General features: G+C 47.2%; 1 protein-coding gene across 3 annotated transcripts in view; it reads right to left on the bottom strand.

Moving 5' to 3' along the window:
- The window catches only part of Iqsec2 (IQ motif and Sec7 domain ArfGEF 2), a 70,128-nt gene that overhangs the window by 22,233 nt on the left and 26,019 nt on the right, over positions 1-21,876 (bottom strand). For all 3 annotated transcript variants that reach the window (XM_042684903.1, XM_042684902.1, XM_042684901.1), the window contains exons 2-3: positions 5,952-6,213; positions 4,478-4,879 (exon numbers count right to left, since the gene is read on the bottom strand). In XM_042684903.1, the coding sequence (XP_042540837.1) occupies positions 4,478-4,879; positions 5,952-6,110 (561 nt within the window). In that variant the 5' untranslated portion in view covers positions 6,111-6,213. The remainder of the gene's footprint in view (positions 1-4,477; positions 4,880-5,951; positions 6,214-21,876) is intronic.

Raw genomic sequence — 21,876 nt, 5'->3', positions numbered from 1 at the left:
CCACGACTCCTGACATGTCCTTTATGATTTAGCACTTAGCTCCTAGGTAACCATGGTGAGCTCACAGGAACTGGGAGGAAAAGCCATACATTATCTTCTCCCTGATTTAAGTCACATTTTTGCTGCATCTGCCATGTTCCCCAAGGGAATCCCAAAAGTCTGGGCTCCCAGATCAATCTATGTGTTTCTATCTTAGGAAGTGCATAATATTTAGTTTTGTGAATGTGGCCCATGGCTAGGAAAACTTTGCCTCCTTGTAGTATTTAGCTTCCAAACTGGTCCTTAATGATCCTGCCTACCTGTATGCATTTTCTTGGGGAGCAAATTATATCAGACTTGAACTATGTAATGGTCAAAGCACACGGTAGAAGTGAAGCTTTGTCACTTCTGGGATTAGATTGGCAAATATTGCAGCTTCTGTTTTGAGAGCTCTCTGTGGTTTGTACTTCCTCAGATCCCTCCTCTGGTAGAAGCCATGCTGTGAGCAGTCTTAGGGAGGGATCTACATAGTGAGGTACTGAATCATAACAATAGCTGAGTGAACAAACTTGCGATCAGATTTGTCAACCCCAGCTCTGTCTTTAGAGACTGTAGTCCTACCCCTACAGCTTGATCACTGCCTTCCAAGAGAACTTAGGTGAGAGCCATTCAACCAGGCCCCTCCCAGCTTCTGAGCCTTTAAAAACTACAGAACATAATACATGTTTGTTGTTTAAGCTCCATGTTGAGGGTGAGTTTTCTTTTTATTTTTTAATGTGTGTGTGTGCTGCTACTGGGGCTTGGACTTAGGGCCTAGGTACTATCCATGAGCCTTATTTTTTTTTTTGGGGGGGTCCGGTCGTGGGGCCTGAACTCTGGGCCTGGGCACTGTCCCTCAGCTCTTCAGCTCAAGGCTAGTGCTCTACCACTTGAGTCACAGCACCACTTCCGGCTTTTTTCTTTTTGCTTATGTGGTGCTGAGGAATCGAACCCAGGGCCTTGAGCATGCAAGGCAAGCGCTCTACCACTGAGCCACCTTCCCAGCCCCATGAGCCTTATTTTTTGCTTAAAGCTGAAGTTCTACCACTTGAGCCACAGCACTATTTTTGGTGATTGACTGGAGATAGGAGTCTTATAGTCTTTCCTGTCCAGGCTGCCTTTAAATCACGATCCTCAGATCTCAGCTTCCTGAGTAGCTAGGATTACAAGCATGAGCCACTAGTGTCCAGCTCAAAGGATAAGCTATTAAATTTGAGGGTTTGTTTTACAATAGACAACTAGTACACTATCCCATCAGATCTGTATAAGCATTGAGATCTGACAGCAGGCCTGGTTCCTTTCTTTCTCCCACCAGATGGCAACTACTTATTCCTTATTCTTCCCTCAATGAATGGGTGCAGGTCCAGGTTCTCTCTCATTTATTTTCGTTCTAGTACTGGGACTTGTCAGGGCCTAGGTGCTGCCCCTTATTTTTTTTCCTTCTGGAGCCACAGCTCTACTTCTGGATTTTTTGCTAGTCAATTCTCAGATCTCAGCCTCTTGAGTAGCTAGGATTATAGGGTGAGCCACTGGCACCCAGCTCAGGTTCTCTAAAGCTCAGCAAAATGTACTGCTTGATACAGAAGAGATATTTACTTACATCTGTTGTATGAGTGAACAGATGAATGATACTGGTTTTTCTCTTCAATATTTCTTTCCTTTGTGTGTGTGTATGGGTGCACATGTGTGTTTGTGTGTGTATGTGTGTGTGTGTGTGTGTGTATGTGTGTGTGTGTGTGTGTGTGTGTGTGTATACTATACTGGGGACTTGAACTCAGGGCCTTGCACTGTTGTTTGGAGATTCTGCTCACAGCTAGAGCCTTGCAACTTGAGCCACAGCACCACTTCTGGTTTTCTAGTGGTTAATTGGAGAGAAGAGTCTCACAGACTTTCCTGCCTGCTATCCTCAGATCTCAGTCTCCTGAGTAGTAGGATTACAGGCATGAGCCACTGAAGCCTGGCTAAAAGCAAACTCTTAAAATAAGGCTTTCTCTTCATTTTGCTGATCATATAAGGTCACACAGCTGGGAAAATGGCAGAACTGGGATTATCATCCTACTCCCTCACTGTCACTTATATTCTCATTATATTCCATTTTTGCTAATACCTACTCAAGTGATGCCCTCCCTACCTCTTTTTAATCTTCTCAGTCTGGTAAGGTCCAGTTCCAATGGACCTTTCCAGTTCCAATGGAAAGTTCCAAGAACTTTCTCTAGTTTTCTCATAATCCTTTCTCATGACTCTGAGCACAGTCTATTTCAGGAGTCAGTAATGCACACCTCATATGTGGTTTCCTACTAGACGGAGAGATTCTTGAGAACACAGACCAGAGCCAGTACCTTAGACTCGGTTTCCACCTCTATAAATGGAGATAAGAATCTCTACTTCTCAGGCCTGTTTTTTCTCTCTTTTTCTCTTTTGGCAGTACTAGGGCTTGAACTCAGGGCTTTGTGCTTGAAAGACAAGTGTTTAATCATTTTAAGATTCTCCTTTAGCCCCTTATAGGTCTATTGTAAAGCATGCATAGCAGCTGACAACCTCTAGGTTTAGTTTATTTTTTAATCTTTTATTATTTTTTTCAGCTTCTTACTATGACATCCAGGATGGCCTGGAACTCTTGATCCTCCTGCCTCATATTCCCCAGTACTGGGCTTATAGATGTGTGCCATCATGCTCAGCTTAGGTAAGCCTTTATTTGATAGTAGATCAAGTTTGAAACAATGAGAATTTTTATTTTCTTATTTTTTCTATATATGCATATTTTAACCTGATTGTTTTAACAATACAATTGCTTTTTAGTGTTTTTTGTTGTTGTTATGTTGTTGTTGCTGTTGGTGGTAATGATGTGTGTGTGTGTGTGTGTTGCTGGGACCAAACTCAACACCAAGCTACTAAGCTACTGAGCTACATACCCAACCCTTTTTTTTTGTTGTCGTTGGTCGTGGGCCCTGGGTGCTATCCCTGAGCTCTTCAACTCAAGGTGAGTGCTCTACCACATGAGCCACAGCACCACTTTTGGGTTTTTTTCTGGTGGTGAATTGGAGATAAGAGTCACAGACTTTCCTGCCTGGGCTGGTTTTGAACCGTGATCTTCAGAACTCAGCCTCCTGACTAGCTAGGATTATAGGCGTGAGCCACTAGCGCCCAGCCAACCCTTTGTTTTTTGGGGCTTTTTTTTTTTTTTTTTTGGGTCTGGTCGTGGGGCCTGAACTCTGGGCCTGGGTGCTGTCCCTCAGCTCTTCAGCTCAAGGCTAGCGCTCTACCACTTGAGTCACAGCGCCACTTCTGGCTTTTTTCTTTTGGCTTATGTGGTGCTGAGGAATCGAACCCAGGGCCTCAGGCATGCAAGGCAAGCACTCTACCACTGAGCCACCTTCCCAGCCTCTACCCTTTGTTTTTTTTTTTTTGTTTTTTTTTTTGTCGGTCGTGGGGCTTGAACTCTGGGCCTGGGCGCTGTCCCTCAGCTCTTCAGCTCAAGGCGAGCGCTCTACCACTTGAGCTACAGCGCCACTTCCGGTTTTCTGGTGGTTTATTGGAGATAGGAGTCTCACGGTCTCTCCTGCCCGGGCTGGCTTTGAACCGCGATTCTCAGATCTCAGCCTCCTGAGTAGCTAGGATTACAGGCGTGAGCCACCAACCAGCGCCGGCTACCCTTTGTTTTTTGAGACAAGATTTTATTGTGTGCTTTAACACAAGGTTGGACATTATCCCTTATTTTTTTTTTCACTCAAGGCTGGCATTCTGCCACTTGGACCACAGCTCTACGTTTGGCTATGTGCTGGTTAACTGAAAATCAAAGTCTCCTCACTTTTCTACCTATGCTGGTTTCAAACTGGGATCCTTAGATCTTAGCCTTGAGTATCAAGAACTACAGGCATAAGCTACCAGCATCTGGCTTGAGACAGGATTTCTCTTTGTGGTCCAGCCTTGCCTTAAACTTGCAATCCTCATGCCTTGGCATCCCAAATTGTGATAATAGGCATGCATCACTATGCCTAGTTGTAATTTTATATATATATATATATATATATATATATATATATATACATGCTGGTCCTGGGCCTTGTATTCAGGGCCTGACCACTGTTCCAGAGTTTTGTGCTCAAGGTTAGCATGTTACCACTAACCACATCTCCACTTCTGAGGGGTTTTTTTGGTGTTAATTGGAGATAAGAATCTCATTGACTTTCCTGCCTGGGCTGGCTTTGAACTGTGATTTTCAGAACTCAGTCTCCGGAGTGGCTGGGATTACAGGCGTGAGGCACCAGCACCTGGCTTGCTGTAACATTTTTTTGTCTTGCCAATTCTCTCTCATCATTATCATCATCTCAACTATTTGTTGCTATTAAATGCTCATAGTAAAACTTTTTTTTCAGCTTGGAATATAGGTTAAAAAAAGCAATAGGAGCAGATAGAGGCTGGGAATGGGGAAGAAAGGCTCTTTTGCAGGGATCCTGACCTGTTTGGAGAAGGAGTCCTCGAGCTCTGTGATGTCATTAGAAAACTCTCCAGATGTGGTGACAGAGCTTCCACCTCCATCGATGCCCCCACCACAGGAGCCTCCATAGGGGAGTCCCCGTTCAAGCCGGTGACTCCGGGCCCCAGCCATGGCACCCTCGTCCAGCGAGGCAGGCTTGCCCTCGAAGTACGCAGGGTTCTGTGCCTTCTCATATTCCTCAAAGGAGAACTGCATTCGCATGTTGGACAGGATGATGCGACGGGACATGCGGCTCTCTGAAGCTGAGCTGCGCAGTCGCTCAAAGTTCTTATTCATGCGGTACTGGCGGAAGGCTGTCTGGATGGTCCTGGCAGCCCTGCGACTCAGAAAGGAGCCCCCATACTTCCTCTCCAGCATTTCTACCTATCAGGAGATGGTTGAAGGGAACAAGTTCAGGAAGCTGCCAGAGCATCACTGTCCTGGACCCTCATCCACACCCCGACTCGAGTCATAGTTAACTGTTGTCAGCTACCCCAAAGAGCCAGGCTCTTCAGATAGTGCTGGCTACATGGGACGGAACTTGGTTTTCTGTTTGTTTGTTGTTGATTTTTAATTTATAAGAAGTATACTTTGATTATTCAGAAATAGAAAAAAAAAGAAAGAAGCCAAAAAAGCAAGAAAGGTAGAAGTAAAATGGAGAACAAGAAGTTGCAGAAAAGAAGAGAGAAAATAAGAGGGAGAGTAGGAGGGAGGAAAGGAGAAAGAAAAAAGGGAGGGAGGGAGGGAGGAAGGGAGGAAGGAAGGAAGGAAGGAAGGAAGGAAGGAAGGAAGGAAGGAAGGAAGGAAGGAAGGAAGGGAAGAAGGAAGGAAGGTAAAGGAAGGGAAGAAGGAAGGAAGCAAGAAAGGAAGGACAGAAGGAAAGAAGGAAGGAAGGAAGGAAGGAAGGAAGGAAGGAAGGAAGAAAGGAAGGAAGGAAGGAAGGGAAGAAGGAAGGGAAGAAGGAAGACAGGCTAGTTCACCTGAAGCCCAAATACTGAGGCATGCTCATAATTAACATTTTGGTATTATATCTTAACAGTTTCTTGTTTCCTGAATGTAGTGTTTTGTCCTTCCCCTTCTCCACTTGTTTTAGCTTAATTGTGAGATTGCATCAGCATTGTGAAGTTGTCAACTGATGTGTGTACTTCTCCCTCCCCCCTTAGATTGTGTCGCTTTGAAAACTGGCTGCAAGTCTCACTCCTCTTTCCATATCTAGGATCCGTATCTAAGACATTGAGCACAATGTTTCCTGAGCGAATCCAAGATTTACAGGCTACTGGGTGGTGAATGCATCCCCTGTAGGGTGAGAACCAGGTTCCTTGGAGCAATCTTATCCAATTTCAGCTTCACTCTCCTTCCCTGGAGACCACCCACAAACCATCTTAATCCCTCCCTCAGCTCTCTCTCTCTTGTGCCCCTCCCCCATCCACAACCATAGAGTTGTGGCTCCCAGCACCTTCTTATCCTGCAGATCCGTGGAGAGTTCGTAGCTGTCCGACAAAGCCTTGGAACGTTTTATCTCCTCTTCCTCCTGCTTCCTCAGGGCCACACTGGCTGGTTGGAGGCGCGCTCGCTGAGCCCAGGGAAGGCCCACCCCAGCAGGGGGGCCCCCCATGTGGCTGCTGGTGGGGGGCAGCTGGCTCAGTCGGTAGGGGGGGTGGCTCCCAGGACTATCAACCGCTGTGCTCAGGTCACTGCCTGGGGCATCACCCTCCACACTGTGGGGATGAGATAAGATGAACCAGGATGTGGCAACAGGAGAGAAGCCTGCTGGGCCTGAATGAGAGTGAATGGACCAGACCCCTGACCCCCATTCCATCTTCCCATGCTTCCTCATAGATCTAGAGACTCCTACACTTAGAGGCCCTTGAACTGTCTCCTCATTGCGCACATGGTCTCTTCCCTTCACGCCCCCTTGCTTCCACAGCCCTCTCCTCATTCCCTCCCAGCCCTCTTAGAGCATCATCCCCAAGCACCTTTCCCTCAAGGCTGTCTTCTCAGTATTGTCCCTACCCTTACCCCCAGCCCAATCTCCTCCCATTCCTTTCCCCCTAACAGTTCCAGCTTCAAACCTTGCCCCCCTCCCCACAAAGACTACCCAGGACCCCACTCCCAGCCCTGTCTCCAATGCTGTGCGCAGTTATTTCCCTCCCAGTGCCAGCCCCAGCACCAGCCCAGGCAATTTCTCTTGAAATGCCACCCTCTTCCAGCCCTGTCTCCTGGTGCCTGCACCTCTGCACCCTGCCCACCCAGCTTCCCCTCCTTCCACCCAGCCCTGCCCCTGCAAGCCCGCCCCTGCCCTTAGCAGCCTGGAGTCCGGGCCTGGCCAGTTCCCAGAGTTCCCAGGCTGCTGCTGCTGCTGCCGCCTCTGCTGCTGCTGCTGCTGCTGCTGTTGCTGTTGCTGCTGCTGCTGCTGCGAGGGCAGGGCGAGGGCGCAGGCTCAGCGACAGTGGGAGGCGCCTCCCATCCAGCATCCTCACAGGTAAAGAGCTGCCCTGCGAGGCAGCTTCCTTTTCCTCCTCATGGCCTCCTCTGCTCAGCTGAGGGAGGAGGGCAGGGGGTCTCGAACCGAAGGGTGGCAGGAGCTGGGCCCTGGGTCTTGCCTGCCCTGGTTACCCAGAGCTGTTGTTCTGCCAGACCTGCTCCCACGGTGCCATGGCAACCATGCTGCCAGGGAACCCAGGTGGCGACAGAGCCCAGGCGCCTTGGGCAGATCAGGCATGGTGAGGAGCTGCAGAGGTAGGGGAAACCCAGGAGAGGAGGAGCAGACAGGTGGGGCATGGAGGAGAGATGGGGAGTGGTGGATGAGTGGGGCTGGGACTCAAAAACTGGTCTAAGCTTGAGGGGATACCAAGTTGACTCTTGGCTGGTGAAAAGGTAGAGGAGGCCACTCCTCAGCCCCTCCTTGGTAGAAGCCAGGACACAGGTCAGAGGCAAGTTGGGGCAGTGGAGGTGGGTTCCCTATTCACAAAGGAGCTTGCACGGCATGGGCCTGCCAGCACTGGCAGCAAAAGTACTCTGTTCTAGGGGCCATGGGTGGTGGGGGAGGAGGCTGCAGCCATGGCGTAGGCCTGGACTGAAGTGGAGTTGAGCTCCATCCTGGTAGGAACACCCACCCACTGCTCTTCCTCCACCCTCCCACATGCTAGTTTGCAACACTGCCCAGGACAAAGCAGAAATAATACTCCCAATTCCCTCCTTCCACCAGTCACACCCAGCTCAGCACACCCCTAGATAGAAAACATTCTTCTCCTTTCCCTCAGGACTGCTGGATCCTATCCACCAACCTCTTAAATCTAGCTCCTTTTAGAAAAAAAACTCAAGCCCCAGTTTTGATCAACTGTCTCCTACAAGAGATAACCTGAACTCCTTACTCTGGTATTGAAGTCCTCCTCCAAGTTAAAATGAGCAATGCTTACCACTCTTCACACCTAAGGATATAGTTGCTCTTCCAAACAACTCTATGAGGTAGCTTTTGTTATTTTACCTTTACAAGGCCCAGGCAGGTTAAGTAACATATTAGTGGTCACACAACCACCAATGATCCAGCCAGGACTCCAATCTAAGCAGTCTGCTTCCAGAGCCCACACTTTTTCCAACCCTAAGCCATCAGCTCCCTATCCCATGCACTCTGTTTTTCCCAAATATTCTTAGCTTCCACCTCCAAACCTGCTCATATACTACCTCCCACCTGCAGAGCAATCCCCTCATCACTGTCATCTGCAATCTGATGACCCACCCCACATCCTATTTCCGTTAAAATTTATGTCATAACACCACTACTCAGAAGCCCTCCTGAATTCTTCCACTAGCCAGAAATTACTGCAGAACCTGTTCAGAGCTCCCACACACGGCACATGGCTGCCCTGCTTTTTATGGCATAGATTAGCTTTGGCAAAGCATGCCAGTTATTTGTGTGCATGATTTCCAGCATCCCAGCCCAGAAAAGAGAATTTGGGAATCTTCTAGCTTCTCAGAGCCTGGGGTGTGGACCAGAGTTAGTTACTCAACAAAAGTTTCTGGTATGAGCAAGTGGGTGAATGTTCTTGGGTGGCTGCTCTAATAAAACTCTCACCCAAACTTGTGCTACAGCCTCCAGTCTCCTTTTCCAATCTGTTCTCCATCCTGTGACCAGAAAGAGCATTCAGAAATACAAATCTAACTATCTCACTGTCTCCCTGAAAACCTTTCCACAGCTGCCGGGAATCCACTTGACAAACAATAACTGCAACACTTTCTATACCAGACACAGTGCTAGGCACTAGAAAGACAACAACAAACAAGATGGATAAGCATGTTCCCTCAGGGCTCTGATAGTGTTGTTGGGGGAAACAGATGATAAGGCAAGAAAACAGAGCTATCCTTTCAGATAGAGGGTAAGTGCCAGGAAGGAAAGTTAAAGTGTTAAAAAGGTGCTGAATACCACATGAGTGCTACTGTTCTTACCCCTCTCTCTGCTCTTTTCTAGCTCTTTCCTCTCTTTCCCAGCTCTCTCTCATTCCCAGGCCTTTCTCAGCCATGTGGAGTGCCAACCTTGCCTGGTCCCAGCAGGTCTACTGAATAAACCTACCCCTTACCTGAAAAAAAAAAAAAGGTGCTGTTTCCGGTGGGATGGTCAGGGAAGGCCTTTTAGAGGAAATGACATTTAAGCAAAGCACTGATGGAAGTGAAGGAGTGAGTTGTGTGGCTGTCTAAGGCAAGAGCAGTCCAGTGTATACAATAAGTATAAAAGTCCTGAGAGAGAATTGTACCTGCCATGTTTAAAGAATAGTGAAGAGGTCAATGTAGCCAGAACAAACAAGGGAGACTGATAGGTCATAAGATCAAAGGTAATGGGGGACAAGTTGTGAAGGACACTGAGCCTATGATAAAGACCCTGACTTCTGCTCTTAGAGATAACTATAGGAGGGAAGTGTTTCAAAGGAATCATCATCAATAGTATAGCCTACAGTTTCTTCACCATAGCCGCGAGGGGCTTTCCTGACCTGACTCTAGCCCCATTATCCCCATCTGGCTACCACCTGCCTGCCCTTCAAGTATCTAGCTCAGGTGTGCCCTTCCATACCATTATCTCTCCCACCCAAGCTGGCTTACAGGCCTTCTATGATGCTGTAGGACTCTGCAGTCACTTCTGTCCCTAAAGCAAGGGCATCAATAGACTCACTGAATTCTTGCAACTCATTGAGGAAGGCACCATCAGCCCCATTTTATAGATGGGAACACTGAGGCATTCAAAAGTGATGTAAAATTACATCAAGTCACATAGCTATTAAGTGAAGAAGTCAGGATGCAAGCACAGAGCCCTGGCTGTCTCTTCATGCTATCATATAACCTCTCTTATTTCTGCCCTTGGCTCTCTTCTCTTTGGCAATTCCGCCTCATTTTGGTTGCAAAGGAAGCAGTGGCAGGAACGTGCCCTATTGGCACAGCTTCACAAGGAATGGCCTGACAAAAACAAGGATCTGCCCAAGGGATTGCTTCTAATATCATACTACTGAAGAAACAGGAGCTATGGAGTATGGAGTCCGAGTTTCTCAAAACACTTGGGAATGTGCTGATCATGTAGAAATCAATCATCAATCAGTCTGTTGTGTGTGCACATACATGTATGCACACGTGTGTGCACATACATACACACACTCTGAAGAGTAAGAATTAAGTGGACCTGGGTTTCAGTCCTGGCTGTCATTGAATGTGAGCCTGGGTATATTATGTTTCCTCTCTGTACTTCAGTTTTTCATTTGTGCCAGGGACTGAACAAATGACAATTTCTTCTCTGGATTCCTGGACTTCAGAAAGGGCCTAGGAGACCCTTCTTTTTATGAATTCCTCCCAGCCAAAAGCATACACACACACACACACACACACACACACACACACACACACACACACACACACACACACACACACACACACACACACACACACACACACACACACACACACACACCAAGAAACAAAAGCACACAACCCCAGCCACCTGGAGCTAGACATGAATACATGCACACACGTGTGTTTGCCACACATGCACAAATACTCATGTGCACTGTCTGCTTGGCTATTCTTTGGGGGAAATGAGAGCATCCTTTGCAGAGGGGGAAACAAGATATTACACAAATAACCACAGTCCAAAGCGGAAATTTATCAGGACTGGAGAACAGAGGAAGTGCTGGGGGAGGGTGGGAGAGAGATCCCTTCTGCTTGGGGGTGGCTGAGTAGAATAAAAATAAACTCGCACTTACTGCTCACCTTCCCTGTGGCAGGCATTTTCCACACATTATTTTATCTGCATGGCAAATGTGAAGAAAAGAATTAGGATTCCTATTTTACAGAAGATGAAAAAGGCTCTGAGAGGGAAAATGACTGCCAATGGTCTCAGTGCTACCAAGTGACAGACTGGGGATGCAGATCCCAAGGCCTGTGCTGGTCCTCCTGCTGCTTTGAAGACTTCCTGGGGAGTGGGGTGTGGGGGAAAACTTGTGGGCTGCATCTTGCTTAGGGAACAAGCAATGAAGGGACCATATGAGCCAAGGCTCTAAAGTGGTAGGAAGTGGGACAGGCCAATCCCTGTGGATTTGGGGCTGGCCTGCCCATAGTGGGGGAGCACTGACCCTCCCTAGATGCTGCTCCAGATGGGAGGTCTTCTTTTCCTCCTTCCCTTTACTGGCAATGCCTAGAGCCCGGCAGCCAGCAGGGGATGGGATCAGGATGCAGTTACCATGGAAATGAATGGGGGCTGTTGCCATGGATACCATAAGATGAGGGCAAGAAGAAACAAGGAATGTTGAGGGCTATCCCCATGACAACTTAGGCTAGGGGAGACGGGAAGTGAGAGAAAAACAAAACAAGACACACCTAGATGAGGGCCAGGGGCCTTGGGCTCTGGAAGAAGATAGCAAGATCAGAGCTACTGGAGAGTACCAGGGGTGCAGAAGGACAGCAGTCACCTTTTCCTCCTCTCATAGCTCTTTTGCAAGCTGTTTTTCTAGTCAATTCCAGTGCCACAGGGATTCTCATCTGAAACCCAGATTGGCTTGGCATAGCAGTTGACAGGAGACCAGGAGACCAGGCTAAGGGACTGACGAGCTAAACAGTGAGTAAACCTAGGCTCTGGGAGCCCATTGACTTGGGTTGGAATCCTCCTATTGCTTCTTTGTAGCTCTAAAAATAGTAGCTGTCATTTATTGAATGGCATATTGACTGTTACTTATGGGAGGCCTAGCAATTGTGCAGGGGCTAGGTTGTTTTCCTGGAAGGACATGACACAGATGAGAAAACTGAGGTACAGAACTCAGAGGTGGTGGAGCTAGGATTCAAACAAATGTGTTTCTGAACATACGAGGCTAGAGGTGTTGCTCAGTAGTCATGCATTTGCCTAGCATGAGTGAGGGTCTCAGTTTTATCCCCAGTATCAGAAACAAAGTTATCTGAACACCATGTTCTCCCATCCCTTTTGGAGTAGAATCTTGCATTCTCTGTTTCCTGTTTCCTCTCCAGAGTGGCCAGACATTGGATAAATATTTGTGGAAGGAGTGAGTAAGTGGGTGAAGAAACTACCCAGGAGGAAGCAAGAAAGACTGAAGTTAGATGGGAGAGACTCCTGACTTCAAGAGCAGTGACTCATGGGTTTGGCTGGCCAAGGACAGATAAAAACCAACTGAATTAGGGTGAACTTCATAAATTAGGCTTTATGAACCACCCACCCCCACAAATCCAAATTGAGGCTCAAAATGATTTTCCCTTAGTCCCCAGGGTAAGAAATCCCCACTTTCGGGCTGGGAAGGTGGCTCAGTGGTAGAGCGCTTGCCTTGCATGCATGAGGCCCTGGGTTCGATTCCTCAGCACCACATAAGAAAAAAGAAAAAAGCCGGAAGTGGTGCTGTGGCTCAAGTGGTAGAGCGCTAGCCTTGAGCTGAAAAGCTGAGGGACAGCGCCCAGGCCCAGTGTTCAGGCTCCACAACCGGCCCCCCCCCTCCCCCGCCCCCCCCCCCAAAAAAGAAAAAAGAAATCCCCACTTTCTAGGCCAGGGTCTCACTTTGAGCCTCAGAATTGCACCCTTCCTGCCTCCTACCCTGTCTTTTAAGTCCCCAAACCTCCTACAGTAGGAAACTTGCATTTCCTAGACTATGGCTTATATTAACACACTTGCTTTTTTTCCCCTTTCTGTCCATAATATTCTCACTCTCTCCTATACCCGGGGATTTGGCCAGCCTGAGTGAGCTCATATTCACCTTGCAGTACCCCAAGCAGGCATAGCATCCTTTGTAGGCAGTTCTGACTCACTCTTGCCCTCACAGAACCCAACAGGGTCAGCTACCTCCTCTTTCTCTGTGTCTCATGTAATCTATCTTACGGTGGCCCAACTAACTTGTGATTCTCTGTCTCTGTCTACCTGTCTGCCTGTCTGCCTACCTGTCTGTCTGCCTGTCTGTCTGTTTGTTGTCTCCCCCCCACCCCAATCTCTTTTTTCTCCTCTTCATCCCTTTCTCTTATTTCAGCTCTGGGGCTTACACTCTGGGCCTGGGCACTATCCCTTAGCTTTTTCTACTCAAGGCTGTCACTCTACCACTTGAGCCATTGCTCCACTTCTGACTTTTTGATGGTTAATTAGAGACAAAAGCCTCAGGGACTTTTCTGCCTGGGTTTGAGTTGGCATCAAACTGTGGTCCTCAGATCTCAGCCTCTTCGATAGCTAAAATTACAGGCATAAGCCATTAGGACCTGGCTATGGTTCTCTCTTGAAGTGTCTGTCCATTATCTGCCTCCAATTCTGTTTTTTCAGGGGGAGTAGCTGGGTATAATTCACCTCCACAAACCTGCCATGTCCAGGCCAGGGCCCAGCACACACCTGTTGCTCAGCAGGTACTTCAGTCTCCTAAAATGACAGGTAGAGGTCACATGTGTCAGCATGTGTGTGAGCACTGTGTCTGACAACTGTCACCCTAAAAGCCACAGCCCCATATGTGAAAAAAGCCACTCATACCTTGCTTTGTAATTATCTTCACCCTATACACACATGGAGAGCCAAGCCCGGAAAGTCACAACCTTACACATTGATCACACATTCTCCAAATTCCTCACACCCAGTTTCACATCATCACATTCTCTCAGACATACACCAGCTCACACAGCCTCAAAGACAGGCACTCCCATGCAAGGGCACAAGGAGATATGTTTCTCTTGCAAGGGATATAAATACAAACCTGCTCCCTTCCCACAACACAGACCCTCTGCCCAATTCATCCAGTTTAGTTGCCTACACAAAGGGTTCTACTCTCACAGATCTCAAGATGGTCATCTAACTTTGACTGCCTTTAATGGACCCCTTCCCCACTTCCTTCTAGCTCCATTGAAATGAAGGGCAGAGGCTGGGAATGTGTGTTAGTGGTAGAGTGCTTGCATGAAGCCCTGGATTCAATTCCTCAGTACCACATAAACAGATAATGCTGGAAGTGGAGCTCTGGCTCAAAATGGTAGAGTACTAGCCTTGAGCAAAAGAAGCTCAAGGACAATGCTGAGACCCTGAGTTCAAGCCCCAGGACTGGCAAGAAAAAAAAAAATGAAGGGCAGAATGATCTTCTCTCAGCCACAGATCACCTAGATTTACATAGCCTGGCGAGCCAGGTTTACAGAGTAACCCACTCACCATTTTCCAATCAGGCCCTGAAGCCCACCACCAGGGTTTCATCCATGTTATTTCCCATCACGCCTTGCCCTCTAGTCAAACCTTAACTAACCTTCAACATCCAACTCATGCCCTTCTTCCTCCAGCCAGCCCTCTCAGAAATCATTCCTACCTGCCTGTGTTGCTATCTCCTTCTTCTTTGAACCAGGATGATGATATACTCATTCCTAAAAGCCACTGTTTGCTCAATCGTGTTTGTCCTTTGCACCCTGCCTTACTTCCTCAGGATCTCTCATGTCCCTTGAGAGATGGAGAACACAGCCTTACTTTGATCTCACAGTATTCAGCTTGAGGCTTTGTACCCAGTAGGCTCTCAAGCAATGCTGTCTGGAAAAGTAAATAAGGGAGTGAGGAAGAGAAGAGAAGGAAGGGAGGAGAGAAAAATAAAAGAATATGAATGAGTAGATGAGTTAAATGATGGAGTGAAACAATGAGTGAGGGAATGAGGTGATGGTCTATGAAAACTACAGGTGCAATCAATGGAATGTTGAAGGGAAGGAGGAAAGAGGAGAGGAAGGACTCTCACTGGGCCTTAATCAAAACAAGAGCAACCAATTATGGCACACTTGCCCCAGCTTGCCTCTGACCCTATGTCCTGAGCTTTCCTACTAATCTTCATGAGAACCCAAAGAGGTAACTTGTCAAGGAGGAAAAAAAGAAAGAAAGACTTGCTCAAGGTTACCACCAGTGGCAGAACCAGAAGGTAAATTCAGATTTGTTTAATGCCAAGGGCTTTGAGAAGGAAAGTCAGGACATAAGCCCACTTTAGGATCTCCTGGCTAGGCTTCTCATATAGACATATCATGGAAGGTAGAGCAGGTGGGTGGTCGTGGGGACACTACAACTCCACTATCCACTCTTCCTCCTCCTTCAAGGAGTCTTAGCTTCAAGCCAGGTGCATGGACTATTTATTGTCAATTTTTGACTGAGGGAAATGGCTTCCTCTCAGATCCAGAGATCCTCCAGTTGTAGAATCAGAGCTGTAAAAATATAGGATCAAGGAATCTATCACAGAATATTAAAATCACACTGTTGGAATTTTTTGTTTTAAATGACAGTATCATTAAATCTTAAAATCACAGGATGGGAGAATTCAAACATCACAACATTGTAGAAATAGAAATTATAGAATTGCATGGAATGTGTCCCAGAATCCTTGGATCTTAACTGCATATAATCATAGCTTCTTAAAATGGTAGCATCTCAGCCGCAAAGAATGTCAGAACTGGAAGGGTTCTTGGAGGTCCTCCTATCCAGCCAACCTCCTTCTGCACATTCCAGATGGGGAAACTATGTATCAGAGGTCAAGGGCCATGCCCACGATTAGCCAACTCAAGCTGGCTCAGGCTAATGAGCTGAAGAAGGCCAGAAGGCATGCCCATATTGGGAGCCATTCACACATTTATTTATTGAGTGTCTCTTGGGTGTTGATAATACCACGAATCAAAACCTACTCTGTCTCCCAGGCCTTATTCCCAAGCCCTAGATAGGAAAGAAGGCAAGGCTCTGGTGGGAATGGGGACAAGGAAGTGGAGTAGGGTGGAACATACATCAGACAGAGTGAAGAGATCAGCTTTTATTGATGGAAATTCCTTTATACATAGCAACACACACTCTGAAAGCCCTTTTCCTCCTGATTGTATTTACAGAGCACTATGGGAGCGGCCAGGGGAGGGGGGCCATGGGACCAGGCCTTCAAGCAGTGGAGGAAATGGCAGCATGGCCACAGCAAGGGAACGACGATGGGGTACTAGACAGGCTGGGTCCTGCCCTGTCTGGTCCTCTGAGCCCTAGGCACCCTGCATCTCTGTTTGTGCTCACAGAGGACAGAGGTAGGTCCTTGGGATGTCATTTGGAGACCTCTCCAGGAGTGGCAGGCTTCAGGGTGCCTGGGAAGTGGGAGTGCGGGTGCAGGAGGGTCTGGGTTTCAAGCTCCAAGCTCCAAGCTCCAAGCTCTGCTTCTCCCACAGTTTGGGCAGACCTAAGGCCCCAGCTCTTTTTTTAATGCAGGGGCTGGAGCCTATGGGAGACAGCAGTGGGGAGTGGCGATTCCAAGAATGAGGTCAGGGAAGAAGGGGGCACGATCCTTGCCCATTGGGCTCCTGAAGCAGGGGACAGGGTCCCAAGGGGAATCTGCAGGGGCTGGGGTGGGGGCTGGTTAAGGCTTTTGCTTCTGCATAGAAAATGGCCCTTGTCCTCTCAGTTACCGAGAGGAGGGACTACTGCACTCCGAGGCCGGACAGCAGAACTGGTGAGCGTCTTCCTCTTCCTCTTCCTCAGTTTCCTCCTCCTCCTCCTCTTCCCTGGGGCCAGGAAGGGCAGGGTAGAGGCCACAGGCGGCAGGTGACAGAGAGAGGCAGAGGCATTAGTTTGCAGAGCAGGGGAGACACATGAAGGGCCTGAACCAGAAGGTGGGGCTAGGATGGGGTCCAAATAGAGACGCCAGTGTGACAGATTACCCAGGGCAAAAAAACACATCCAACTCTGTCTCCAAGGAGCCTGTTGCTGGTCCCCTCATGGGACAGCCCTCCCCCATACCCAGCTTGGATTCAGTCTTAAGAGTCACCCCAGAGTACATAAACTCCAGTTCTGACTCTGACAGAGTGCTTAACCTTCATTTTAATATAAATAGTAGCAACTTGCTCTGTATTGTGACAAGTAGCATTTTAGAGATGAGGGAATTGAAGTTCAGAGAGGTTAGATCTAACCTGACCAAGGTCACAAACCTGGGAAAGTGATAGAGACAGGATTTGAACCCAGAGTTCTTGGAGCTTCATTCAGGTCTCAGACTAAATCCTACTAGGTCCTCTGGCATTCAGGGTAAAATCTACCCTGCAGTTAAAGGACAAAGATTTGTATTTCCTGAAGGCTCAAAGGCAGAAAATAGGAGACACATAGAAATAAGAGTATAGAAAGCCCTCAGCTTTGGAGACCCAGGTTCAAATCCCAGATCTCTAAGTATCTCTAGAGTATGTTCACTCAAGCATTTCATTGCCCCACTCAGAACCTCCATTTACTCATCTGCAAAATGGGACTCAGATGCCAAGCCCCCAGGACTGTTGCAAGATCCAGAACACACATCAGGTACTTGGGAACCAATAGCTAAAGAAACATGGTGGGGCTATTGTTAACTGCTCCTAAACTGAATCTAATTCCCACAGTGGCTGCCTGCCCACATGGAAGCAGCCACAGTGGGAGGGAAAAGTCATTTACTAAACAAGGACCTGTCCCCAGGGTACTGCTAAGCAGTACCAAGGGTCAGACTTCATATGCCAGTAGTACAGCTAGGCCACAGTTTCATGGGGCAGATGGACAGACAGTAGGGCTTAGAGGTGACCAGGTGCCTCTGGAAGTGGAAAAGTGGATCTTCTGGGAACAGCTAAGGAAACAGGAACATTCCATTCCCAGACTCCTCAGCTCAGAAGATGCAGTTTAAGTATGGAATCCAGGAAAAAGTTAGATTGGAAATAGATGGGAAGGATAATGGACAGGCAAGGGGAAGCACTGCTGTTCATTGCACAGGGAGATAAGCACATGTGGGCACAGCGCGCGCGCACACGCACACACACACACACACACACACACACACACACTTACACATATGCACCCTTCAGACTCAGAACTTCCTAATGACACATTGTTCCACACACTCACTGAGTCAACAAAATCACATGAATCAGGGCTCAAGTCCAGGGCATCTGAGTCTCCCATTCCTCATCTCTAAAACAAGAAGAAAATTCCATCCACACCTCTCAAGGTTGTCATGAGGAACAAATGATAGTCCAATCCCACTACTTATTTCCCTCTAGTCCATATCAAGCTCTTGATATTACAATCAGTTCCTCATTTCTTCTCCCTACCCTTGTGGGCCACATTAGCCTTCCTACACTCTACCTTCAAGCACCAATCTCTTCTGCTCAGATACACACATCTTCGCTCCCCATTGAATGCTGGGTAAAGTTCAGGTTCCTCAGGTTGACATACAAGGCCCCTTCATCCTACAGTCTCACCGGGCTCTTCCTTTTCTGATGGGGTCAGACAGGCCTGGGTTTCAATAGAAGCCCCATCAGCTACTAGCAGAGTGGACTAGGGTCCATTTCTTCACCAATCTGGGACTCATTTTCCTTATTTGCCAAATGAGGAAATACTTATGCTGCAGGGTGAGGATTAAATAAACTCAAGCATGCTAAAGCACCTGTCACAGGGGAGGTATGGTAAGTATTATGACCGTCATTATTGGTAGCATCAGCATTACTGTATTCCATTTACTCATGCCCAGCCTTCATCAGATGAGGTGGCTCCTTACTCCATCAGCATGCCCAGCCTGGTCCCTATCTGAATTTCAGGATTCTGTTCAAATGCTGCTTCCTGCAGGAAGTCCCTCCTGATTCTTTTTTTTTATTATTATTATTTTTATTTTTGGGTCTGGTCGTGGGGCCTGAACTCTGGGCCTGGGCACTGTCCCTTAGCTCTTCAGGTCAAGGCTAGCGCTCTACCACTTGAGCCACAGCGCCACTTCCGGCTTTTTTCTTTTTGCTTATGTGGTGCTGAGGAGTCTAACCCAGGGCCTCTGGCATGCAAGGCAAGCACTCTACCACTGAGCCACCTTCCCAGCCCCCCTCCTGATTCTTAACCACAGTATTGTAGCTTCCTCTAGGTTCCAGTATCCAGGTGCTTAGGCAGGGCTCTCTGTTGGTTACTTTGAACATTTTGACATATTTCTGTCACCAATCCTCTCAATGGCCTAACATGCTCACCACTGCTTCCACTCTCTATGAGAAAGAGGAGGGGGACCTGAACTATTAAAGACCAGTCTCTCCACCTGGGCTTCCTGAACCCATTCCTGCTTCTTCCTCCACAGCAACCATCCCCTCTCCTTTCCATATTCTCAACCTCTCCCCCTCTGTTGCCTCCTTCCTGTCCTCATTTATAGAAGCTTCAAGTCTCTTCCATCTGGGAATAAAAACCCTCTATCTGCCCCCACATCCCCTCTCTGTCCCTCTCTCTTCTTCACAGCTCAACTTCTTGAGAAATTCGTCTACACTGGCCATCTCCACTTCAGTACCTCCCACGAGCTCTTCAACCCACTGCAATCTGCCTCATGCGCCCACCACTGCATGGAAACTGTTCTTAAGAAGGTCGCCCAGGCCCTCCTGATGATTGAAGCCAATAGACTTTCTTCCGCTCCCCACATATCATAGTCCTTAACCAGGGCCTCCTCTGGAGAGCCCATTCCTTGCTCTTTGAGCCCTCCCCTGACTGATTGTTCACCTGCTTGTCTGACTCCCCTGCCTCCACTCTCTTCCTCTGCCTATCCCTTCCTTCCCCAGTTCCACTCTGGCCCTTTTCACTTTGCCTTTTTCACTTTTGTTCTACACTCTCTTTTCAGCAATACCATTCCATTTCATAACTTGAGGTGTGGCTCTCTCTAGCAGGGAATTTCTCACCGGAGTCCCAGACTCATCTAGCCTAAGGCTTACAGAATAGTACCATAAGGATGGCCCTCAGGGCCTTTAGAGTCAGAGGGACATTTATCGCAGTCTTTTTTTTTTTTTAGTGTTGGAAATGGGGCTTAAACCCAGTACCTGGATGTTGTCTCTTAGCTTTTTTACTCATGGTTGGTACTATACTTCTAGCTTTTTTGTGTGTTTAACGAGACAAGAGTCTCATAGAATTTTCTACCTGGGCTGGCTTGGAACCGTGATCCTCAGATCTCAGCCTCCTGAGTAGCTAGGATTATAGGTGTGAGCCACTGGCACCCAGCTGTACCTGTCTTTTTTTCCCTGGTCCTTGGGGTTGAACTCCAGGCCTGGGCACTGTCCCTGAGCTTTATGGCTCAAGGCTTGTGCTCTACCACTTGAGGCACAGGCTCTACTTCTGGCTTTTTTGGTAATTAATTGGTGATAAGCGTCTCACAGACTTTCCTGCCTGGGCTGGCTTCGAATTGTGATTCTTAGATCTCAGCCTCCTGAGATCTGACATCACAGGCATGAACCACCTGTGCCCAGCTCTATCTCAGTCTTAACTACTGCAGATCTAGTATCTATATTTCCCATTTTAACAAAAGTTATCACCTGTGTCCAAAACATAACCCTAAATGATTCCTACTTCCTTAGCAAGTAAGTCACTAAACCCTACTTATTCTGTCCCCTAGAAAACTACAAGTCTGTATATTATTGGTTGTGGGTACTTCATAGTCTACCCCTGCCCCTTATTTGGTCTCTCCAATCATACTGGCTTCTTAGCTGTTCCTTACACACATTAAGTATACTCTTGTCCTAAAGTTTTGGTACTTTGTGTTCCTTCTAGCTGAAACATCATTTTCCAGGTAGGTGCATAGCTCACTCCCTTACCTTCTTCAAGTCTCTGCTCAAATACTACATGATCAGACAGGTGTTCCAACATTTTTTACCCCCTTTCTAGTTTTCCTCAGAGCATTCATAAGACATCAGATACATTCTATATATTTAGTTGCTTCACCTACTATAAGATCCATCAAGACAGGCATCTGTTTTGTTCAATACTATATTTCTAGTGCTGAGTACAGTGCCCTTCCCTTAATAAATATTTGTTGAATGAATGAATTCATTACCAGGCCTATGCATTCCAACTTACTGTCAGCTCCACTCTTGGTAATCTCCCCCATCTCCCATTATGTCCTTAGTCTCAGATTTTGGTTCTGTCTTCTACACAATCACCTGTCAGTCTTTCTCTTTGCTCTATCTCCACTGCCAGTCCATTTTTTGTCTGTCTTGCCTTTCTGTCTGTATCTCTTTATTTCTCTCTACTGCATCAGCCTACTCCCTAATCTTCTTTCCTTCTAAAATGCTAATTTGATCACACCACTTTTCCTACTCAAGAACTGTTCATGGCTACCCAGCTGTCTATCTGAAGGAAAAAATAACAAACCCTGTTGCACTTGCCAGACAACTGCCTCAAGCATGCCTCACCTCTGCATGCCTCTGTTTCCATTCACCCTTTCTCATCTCCAAGCTTTGTGTAGACCCTCATGATATTCTCCATTCTCCATTGATAGCTCTTGAAATCTTTATGGACCTTTGAATGACTACTTCAAACACTACTTTCTTTGGGAAACTTTGCCTGACTCTGAACAGAGAAGTAATCCCACTCCAAAACCTACAGAGAAAAGAAATATCTCCAGGGTTACCCAGGATCTTTCAAACAGTGGGATGGAAGATAGTAATAATGTGTGAGACTCTGGATGCCGGGTGAACATTAACAGAGGTTTCTTAATTCTTTTTGCACTATTACCCTGAACTCGTAATCCTCTGGCCTACTGCCACCCTTAGCCCCTGCCTTCACCTCACCTCTTCTAAATTTACAAGAGTTTATACTACCCAACAGTTCTATTGAAGCTATCTTAGTAATAGTTCTCAACGGATTGATTCTGTCATTTGAAATTAAAATGCCTCGATATAAATTGGGCCCGCTGGAATCATGCAGCGCAGGAGCCCTGCTCAATTCCATCTCCTATGACAATACTCCACATTAGACCTTCCAAGCTGGATCTGCAAATGCAATCCATTCTTCAGACTGACTGCTAATGTGATGGTTCTGAAACAAATTTTACTGAAACAAATTTTACTGAATTACTCTATTTAAAATGTACTGACATGATACTTTGTCACCAACAACATTGATTCTCAACCTTTTCAGAGGAGACCCAAATTCTTTC

The sequence above is a fragment of the Dipodomys spectabilis genome, unplaced genomic scaffold (assembly GCF_019054845.1).
Source record: "Dipodomys spectabilis isolate Male_0828 unplaced genomic scaffold, ASM1905484v1 ptg000091l, whole genome shotgun sequence".
NCBI lineage: Eukaryota > Metazoa > Chordata > Mammalia > Rodentia > Heteromyidae > Dipodomys > Dipodomys spectabilis.
This window is presented reverse-complemented; position numbering and strand designations above follow the sequence as displayed.